The 9,538-nt window shown below is 34.4% G+C and overlaps 1 protein-coding gene across 1 annotated transcript in view; it reads right to left on the bottom strand.

Annotated features, from left to right (window-relative positions):
• Positions 1-2,040: 2,040 nt before the first annotated feature.
• LOC114650394 (interleukin-5 receptor subunit alpha-like) overlaps positions 2,041-9,538 on the bottom strand; it is a 43,980-nt gene continuing 36,482 nt past the window's right edge. Inside the window, exons 7-9 of the mRNA XM_028799987.2 lie at positions 6,092-6,191; positions 5,515-5,602; positions 2,041-3,492 (exon numbers count right to left, since the gene is read on the bottom strand). Coding sequence (XP_028655820.2) covers positions 3,394-3,492; positions 5,515-5,602; positions 6,092-6,191 — 287 coding nt within the window. The 3' untranslated portion in view covers positions 2,041-3,393. The remainder of the gene's footprint in view (positions 3,493-5,514; positions 5,603-6,091; positions 6,192-9,538) is intronic.

Raw genomic sequence — 9,538 nt, 5'->3', positions numbered from 1 at the left:
TAAAAAAGTTACATAAGGTTGAAGAGTATTCCTCAGCATCCTCCAAAGTGTGTGCACATTCATTTATTCACTTCACCATTTTTTTCCAGCTTTTTTCTAAACGTTCTTGTACACAGTCTCAACAACATATAATGAAATGTACTAAATGGGACATCAGTCTATTATGGAGTAACAATAAATCATACTGAGACCATGTAGAGTCATTAACATAATGCAACTTTGAAATGCTGGGAAAAACCATTCATACTTCAAAAATATTATATAAAAAATTATAATATTTATTAAGGTCTGTTTTCCTTAGCAATAAAAAAAATGTCCAGAACAAGGTGATCTGCTGTGGTGAACCCTAACGGGAGCAGCCGAAAGAAGAAGATGCATCTTTCTTTGAACATTTTTCATATGTGTCTTTTCCTCACCAGGGTGTCAGAAAGCCACAGCCTATGAAGTCTATGAGGTAAGAAACCAGTTTAGGTGGGCTACAGGTCTATCACAGTGCACACTCACAACAAAAAAGGTTTGGGTTACAAGTCTTTGTGACAGGGATCTGGTTTTGGGTATTGGGGTGAAATTCAGAATACCTGAAAGAAGCATATTTGAATATAGGGAGAACATGCAAACTCTGCAATGGATTACTTACTATGTGCTGTGAGGAGGCAATGCTATCTTCTGTGATGCCATTCTGTCTCCATTTATAACATTCCATAATCAAACCTGATTAATCTAATTCAGGGTTATGAGGACCACAGATTATCCCAGAAACACTGGGAGCAAGAAGCAGTCCTGAACATGCCTTCGCAAGGCCCACTTGTACACACACCATGCTCACCACACAGGTCTGATTTAGAATCTCCAAGTAACCTACCAAATGTGGAAACAGAGATGTGGAAAGAAAACCAGAGAAAGCAGAGGACAAAACATGTACAAACACATTAAAAACAATGACTGGGATCATAATTTAAATCCAGGATGTTAGATCTGTGAAGCAACAGCAATAACCACTAGAGCACTGTGCCATTCTTCTTTCACAAGATCATTATTTTATTGTAAATTTAAATGTATTTTTTTAATTGTTTCCAATTAGGGTATCACATTTTGATTATTCAGTATTACAGGGTAAACAAAGAAAACCAAAATTAACAATATATTATCATCATATCATCATCATTCTTATTGACACGAAGGTGATATTTTTGTTATGCTCAACTTTGTCTGGTACCAAGAAATGCCTTCATATCCCAGTATATTTGTTTCAGTCTTTCAGTTTACGATATTTCACCATATGTAAGGATCGGACTACAAGATCATAGATCAGCTTTACTGGAAACTTTAATAAAAGCATGGTTCAGTAGCCTTTTTAATGTGGAAACATCACTTCCCTTTTTCGTGGAAAATAGTTTACTCTTGAAATTTCCTCAGAAGTTGAACATAACAAGATGTTTCACAGACAGGCAAAGACCATTCAGCATAACAAATACATTTGGTGTTATACACCTTGAATACTGTGTTTTTAAAAGAAAGAAACAGAAGTGTGGTGGATAAATAAATAAATGGACAAATAATTTTGATTTTGGAGTTTCTGTTTTGTATTGCTGGTAAATGTTTCTTAGAACAGCTCTAAGTGATTCAGAGAGCTCCAAGTTGCCAGAGTATGCCAAAATCTGAAACTGCAGATATTCTACTAATAGGGTGAATGAAGCTCTGTGTCTTCAACTGAAATATTAGACTGGATTGTTGCATTATTAGCTTTCTTATTAGACCTTAGTCAGATGTCTTTAATGGGGAGAGCATCTTTAAGCAAACATCACTGGAGGCTATTTTAATGCCACTCTTGGAAAACACTGGTTACTAATGTGACAGAATTTGAGGGTAGAGAATACAATACAGTAGGTTAAATAAGTTAGATTCCCACCATGGGATGAAGCACTTGCTAATGGAGTCATTGGTATGATCTGGGTCCCATAATATTTAAAAAGAGAATGAGACTATTACCACATCTACATTCAATAATGCAGCCAGCGACAGAGGATGAAAAGGTCATTTTTCTTTATTGGATGACCCAACAGTACACATTATAAATTCACCAGCACACACATATTTAATAGAATATATTATGTCACACACATGGAACATTTTAAAATACCGGTCACACTTATCTGATATACACATTTTTTTGCACATTTTTGTTTCTTTTCCTGTCCGTTTAATCAATGCATTTGAAAAGTCTAAGCAGTTAAAGGATAAGTTTGGTATTTTTCAAATCAAAGTTATTTTTTCACAAATGTGGTAAAGCATTAGCATGATCAAGATATTTTTACATTTACAGGAAACACTTAACTTTACAACTCAATTTCCCGAGATGGAAAACTCTTAACCTTAGTACACTATTTCACGTGGCAAATAAATATATACCACATTTGAGAAGAAATAACTTTAACTTGAAAAACACCAAACTTACTCTTTAAAATGTAACAAAATCATCTTTTATCCTTAATTCATATACTATATCCCAAATAATTATTACCAATCCTGACTAACTGAATTTAAGAGTTTAAAAGTTATATCAAGCCAGCAGTGAGCATTAGGCGAGATGCAACTATGCTAGTGCAGTTCTAGATTATGCCAGTATGGCAATACAATTCTAGATTATTATAATACTTCCAAATTCTCTGTGTTGCACAAGAATCTTAAAAATGTACATGTCATGCCTATGCCAGTATTAAAAAACAAGTTTTTTTTTGTTTTGTTTCTTTTTTATTAACAAAAACATTTTAAATAATGTATTTTTTTTAAATAGATAGCTGTGATTCTGAAACATTATCTTATTTATTTATTATTTTAGGTGAATTATTTGATATTGGACCAAGCTTTTAAATAATATACACATTGCAATAAACAATACACTATTACCTGGAGTATAACTGAAATCCATACTATTATGTGATATATTTTGTGACATTCATTTTTTATACTCTTAGAAATACTTCAAAAGTACAATTCATGTTTCTTCATAAAAATTCTTGTACAATATAGAATATAGCTAAACAGTAGTATTGTTTTTCTCAGTAGCATGTTTGCCTGTATGTCTGGACACACTGCACATGTCGGCATTCTGACACATATTTTAGCACTACTTAATACTACAGGAAAGAGACAGTGAAGAAAATTAAGTCAACCCAATAACTTAATTATTTAATTAGTAAGACATTCATGGTATTTCATCCATCTGTCCATCAACATTAGTCCAGCTTAGAACTGAAGAGGGTCTGCAGGAAGCAATGCTGTACACTCACTCATATCAGGTCAAATTATCCTAACACAAACATCTTTAGAATGTAGGAGGAAATGGCAGTGCAAGGAACAGAATTCAAACCCAGTAGCTTTAAGGTAGCAGTGCTAACCAATATGTAGGGCACCAATTAAAACATTTTCCCTGTGTTCTTCTATTTCAATAAAATCTTCAGGTGTGTTTTTCCATTCAGATAATACAGGAGGCTGTTAAAAAAAAGCTTGTTAATTTTACATTAGAATAACATTAATATCACATGTTCATATCTCATCTTGAGCCTATTATTTATGTATAACCTAGAGAAGTCTTTGCGCTGTCACATATGTGCTCATAGGGGACAACTGAAGAGCTCTAGTGACTGTAATTACACTGCTGTTCCAGGGGTTGGCATTGTGTCTTAACGCCTTTTTTCTTCTTCCCTCTGCAGACTGGACGATTGATGGCTATAACACCTCTGACATCACTTCTGGTGTCCATACACCTGGACCCGCCTCTTCCTGCCGGAAGGACTAAAAAATGTAAGCTCCACCATCTTTGTCAGTTTTATTCTGAAGTTACATCTGAAAAGACGTCTCTGCAATTATTGCGTTTTTTTTCTTTTGCTTTGCAATTCGATTATACAAGGTTACCAGGCTAGTACCCCAACTCTTTATCATTATCATCACTTTTCTCTTACAGTGCATACACCATATTGTACTGTGCCATTCTACTTTATATCTAGCTGCACTTGAACATAGATATAAAATATATAATTATACATGTCTTCAGCAAGAGAACAGCCAGGTTAAGTGACTTGCTTGGTTTAACACAGTGAGTCAGTGACAGGTGTCATTTATAGTCCCTTGCATTAAACACTGGACAATAATGTCTAAAAACCATTGTGTAAGGCTAAAAGTGAGAATACTCTTTATCTCTTTTTGTCTGACATAACTGACTGGGAAGTTACCAGGAAAGATTTCACCATTACCGCTTTAGATCTCAAAATATCCCATAAATTCTTTGAAGTGTACAATATATTCGCTGTTTTTAGGTTAATACCTCTACTTGCAATAAATAAGAAACAATGCATAAGATGATAAAAATACAATTTTACATCTATTTTTTACTGAATATATTATGAAATATAACATTTTTAAGAACTTAATTTTAGCAAAATCACTGTTTATCTGCAATTATTATGTAAAGATGTATTCATTAAATAATTAACTGTAAATGGATAATTGCCTTTAATGGAGAGCACTCCAGGTTGAGAAACGAGGCCCATTGCTATAATAATAAGCTTTGGTTTGCCTTTACCATGTCCAGAGTAAGACTGATACAGATAATGGGTGTAAGGATGAACTATAACTTAAATTATGCTTTAATTACTATTGTTTTTTAAACATTGAGGTGCTCTTTTGCATTGACGAGCACCTACCTAGTTAGGCAGTCACCTCTGCTGGTTCTGTGTGGAAGTGCTTTATTATTATTATTTAATAACAGAAATTCTTGTGTCTGAATTTTGTCAGGGTGGTGTGCTTTTTTTAAGTATCCTTATCAGACTAAACATTTTTTAGAACTTAAACTGAAGCAAAAGAATAACTGAAATGTAAAAAATAGTCTCTAAATATCAAGGTCCTTGTAAAATGCTTTTAGAATGTATATATTATTCTGCACTGTCTATCCAAATATCAATCTACCTGTCAGAAAACTTAGAGTAATTGGTGCACGAAGACTAAATTCAAAGGAGAGGATCAGTGAAAAGAAGAACAGTGTATGGAAGAATTTTTAAATATAAAATATAAATCTCACTATTATAATAAAAAAATCTTGGGTCGAGAAAAATGTATTTGTTTCCCATTATATCTCCGTTTAAGAGGGGGTTTCTGAGGAGGCGTCCGCATCTCCTTAGGGTGTGTTCAGCCTCCCTCTTCACAACACAAAAGGCAGAGACGCGAAGTGGCTGGTGTGTAGCGTGCAACTGGGGTGGTGGGATGGGGGGGATAACTCATTCACTACAGCTTAATTACTGGCAAATATCAAGAAATAAAAAAATGAGCAAAAATGAATGAAATGAAAATAACAATCTCTTTAAATTGTATATCTGTATAATCTGGGCGAGCAAAGCGATGCAAGCAGGGGGCAGAGCCCCCTAGTCATTACATAAAAAATCATCTTTAATAATTGTGGAAGCCTATTTCAATCACAATTTGGATAAAAAAACTGGTCACGTAAGCAATATATTTTACCTGCATAGGTCTGTCTTTTTCCAAAAAGAGCTTAATCTTATTGGCAGGGACAGGAATTGGTGGGAAAACGACTTTCAGAATCTTTGAACTAAAATGGAAGAAAACAAATACAGAAATTAATTAATAACTACAGTAAACTTCTTTTAATTTACTAAACTGCATTTTCAAAGGCCACAGACACCAATATGACTGCATACATGCTTCTGCAACAAAAAAAGGTATTTATTAAACAACTACAATCATTTTTACCAAATGGCTTATTTCAGTTTCAGGGTTTGAGCATGGCATCTTCAGATGCATGGCAGGAAGCAAGTCTAGTCTGGACACCAGTGTACTCTCAGTCAGATTAAAGCCATCAGTTAATCTAAAGCATATCTCTAGGGCACAGAGTAATGGGAGGTAAAAAACAGCTTTGACACAGGGAAAATGTGCAAACTCCATGAAGTCAGTGATAAGATCTGAACCCAGCAGCACTAACTACTGCATTTTGGTGCACCTGATATTTTAGCTAAAACATTTTATTTTTTAAAAAGTTAATTGTTTATTGATACAGTACATGTAATGTTATACACTGTACCTTGGACATCTCAAGATTAAGAAAATCAATGCAGGAAAAAGGAGGAAGCTGAGTAATATCAAAGGCAGAAAAATCCATTCTTGATGATGCTTGATGCTGTCTACAAATAATAACAGTAATTAGCAATTTAACAGAAAATATTAATAAGCAATAATAATTTAATATGTATAAAGCATAAACACAAAGACTTTGTTGTGTTGGGAGTAAAACTGGTCAGTCTGAATACCTACTCATCCTACTAGCCAGTACTTTTATTGTTTGCACATCACTGTATTTTTGTTTAAGACTGCTGATCTGCAGTTTTATAAGTAACCTGTGTCATCCTTATCAACATATGCATATATTACATATTAAAAGAAGTATACAAAGCCACAGAATTCTTTTAATTCTACCTATTGTGGTAGATAGCCGGGGCCCTTACTTGGCTGGGACACCTCGACAGTGGTAGGACCTGGGGAGAGAGTTTGTTCAGGGCATTACCTCCCCCGGCATGTTAGGTGGCAGTGGTGCCTCGGACTCCCACAGGGCTCCTTAGGGAATTAGAGTTTGGAGCACCCCTGATGGGTTCTGTGGTTTCCACCAGGGTGCCCTGCAGGAACTGTTGAGCCCTGTTTAGCAGCACATTCGCCACACCTGGAAGTGCTACCGGAAGAAGGTCATTGGACACGGAGCGTTTTCGGGTGTCCTATAAAAGGAGCTAGCCACCACTACTCCGGGAACCTGAGTCGGGTGGAGGACGAAGCTTACTGGAGGAGGAGTAGTGGAGGCAAAGAGAGAGAAAGAGGAAGAAAAAGAAGAAGAAAACTGTTTCTGTGTAGTGCTTTAAACTGTGCTGTACAGGTGGGAAGCAGGGAAAGGCGTTTCCCACAAGAAAAAAGAATAAAATAAAATGGTGTGTGTTGTACTTGTGTCCTGCGTCTATCTGAGTCGGGCCACACTACATTAATGTGAACATTCAGAATGATGCCTACTGCTTGTTTCTATTAGTCATAATGAGGCTTTGTTCTTTACCTTTAATCAAAGGACACTCAATCGTTCTGCAACCATGATATACATGCACATACATCACAACAAATATCAATCAGAAAAATCAAAGGACTTGATGTTAATAAATATGGCTAATGCTTTACTTGTATGCTCCTTAGGTCTCTCCTGGAATTCTAGTTTCACTCTTCAACTGGGTAAATATGGTGAAGATTTGGTGACACATTAAACAAATGACTGAAATATGGATTATGATTTATTGTATTTGCCACTGGTAGAGTCACTAGCTCTTATAAATTTTTGTTAGGTAAAATCATTCCTGAATATAAAGTCAATGATCTACCAATATATATATATATATATGTAGAGTTATAAAACTCTTGGCCAGTTCCAAATTTATAAAATATAGCTAAAGAAAATATAACTAATGTGAGGTTTTGTTTGTGCTAGCTAGTCTTCAAAGTAATTTTTGGATAGCCGAAAAAAAAAAAAAAAAAAACACATGATCTTTCAACTGAACTTAAAGGACAATTTTACTAGTCTTCAGGACATTCCTTTTTCATTTTGGCACTACAATATGCCAGAAAGAGAGAAAATGCAGAATAAATTGGCATTTAAAACAACTGTAACAAAAATAAGCCACTGAAAGGATTCTTGGCAGGCTGAAAAAAGGGTGAATCTGTGCTGTAAAAACATGTTCAAAAAACACTGGACAGGTTAATCTGATAAATATTATGCTCTTTCAAAAACTACCAGTCAGGTTTAAAAATACTGTAGTATTCTGATTTTATTTATTTCCATCTTTACTGTTATTTGAAGATGTCATTTCACAGCCATTTTGTATATTTGGTTTTCATAATGGTCCCACTTTCTATTTCTGAATCTCATGGGTACTACCATTTTGTGCATCTGGTCACGTTGATGCTGCATTGTTAGTAGGCATATAATGTATGTTCCACATGACCTGTGACATTTGGCAGCCATGTAAAAAAAGGGGATAGCCACTGATATTAATATGGATCTTTGTTTTAAAATACAGGATGACATTTGTTTTTAATCACACTTCTGTTATGATTGGTCAAATTGAGAGTCCAAATCAATAAAATCCTTACAAAATTTAAAACAGAGATAAACCTTTTAAATACTAAAATAACTGTATTTATTATACATTAAATAAAAAAATAAAACACAAAACAATTAACAAAGAAAAAAGTCAAATTCATTTTTAAAATAAAAACAAAAGTATTTAAACTGTAAACTATTTAAAACCAAAGCAAAGAAGAAAAAAAGGTTAAATAGAGAGAAAGCAAAACAAGCAAGAAAAGAAAAAAATTCTAGACCAAAATAGAAAATCCTAAACACAAATTAGCAAAGGATTCCTATTAAGGAAAAAAAGAGGAAGGAAATGTAAAATTCTTCATCTAAATCAGATGACAGGAGCACTAGAGAAGGGCAAAAAAACACAGTAGCTAATGCCAGAGGTGGGTTTTGTGGTAGGTGGGACCCTTAAATAGACCTCACAGGTAACTGCGGCCCTGAAGACTGAAGCACCTAAGAGTTTTAATGTGTATCAAGCATCTGGCTCTGCAAACGCAGAACATACAGTAAGAGGGAGTGAGGGACTGTCAGAAATGCATAATACAAAATAAAAGAAATAAGACAAGAATAAGAGCAATCCTCTGTAAAATGTGATAAACAATCTATTGACCTTCTAATGTTTTGAATTTATCTATATTTGATGACCCTTTAGTAATGTCCCTGAAAATGATTTGGTTAATTAATTTGGTTCAATTGGACTTTAAATGGAAACTTGAGGTGGTCACAACACAGAGCTATTTCTCAGAATTTTGGACGTGGGAAAAATATTAACTGCTGCACACATACAGGAAAACAAATGGCAAGTTGACTACTAAAAACAAACAAAGCCTCAAAAGTACTTCTCCAAAAAAATACAAGACAAAAAAAATCTATTTACATTTCTTTTCTATTTTGAAACTTTTTTTGAAAACCAGAAAACTCAGCAGATTTCTCCTAGGAAACTGCAATGTGATGAAGGCACATTCTACCATCTTAGTGTTTCTGCTACTGTATATTTACTTTTAAATAATGCCTGTAATTTCACATCTTCACATACAGCCATGTCTACCAATACATGACAAAATGCAAAACTGGACATCTTATTATGGCAAGGTTTAAACACATCCATCGCGTGATGTAATGGAAGCCAGGAAGAACTGGAAAAAGAAAACAGACAGGATTTAAAGAAAAATATTTCTTCAGCCAATATCTTGACCTGATGCTTGTTTTGCATGAACTTCTAAGTGGAAAAGAATGTGATATAACAACTAAGGAAACTATAGACTAAGAATACAGGGCAGTTGTACACTCAAACCCACTCCTATTGAGACAGTTTAAAGCCACCAATTAATATAATAGCTCAGCTTGGAGACATAGACTTAGAAA

The sequence above is a fragment of the Erpetoichthys calabaricus genome, chromosome 4, assembly GCF_900747795.2.
Source record: "Erpetoichthys calabaricus chromosome 4, fErpCal1.3, whole genome shotgun sequence".
NCBI lineage: Eukaryota > Metazoa > Chordata > Cladistia > Polypteriformes > Polypteridae > Erpetoichthys > Erpetoichthys calabaricus.
This window is presented reverse-complemented; position numbering and strand designations above follow the sequence as displayed.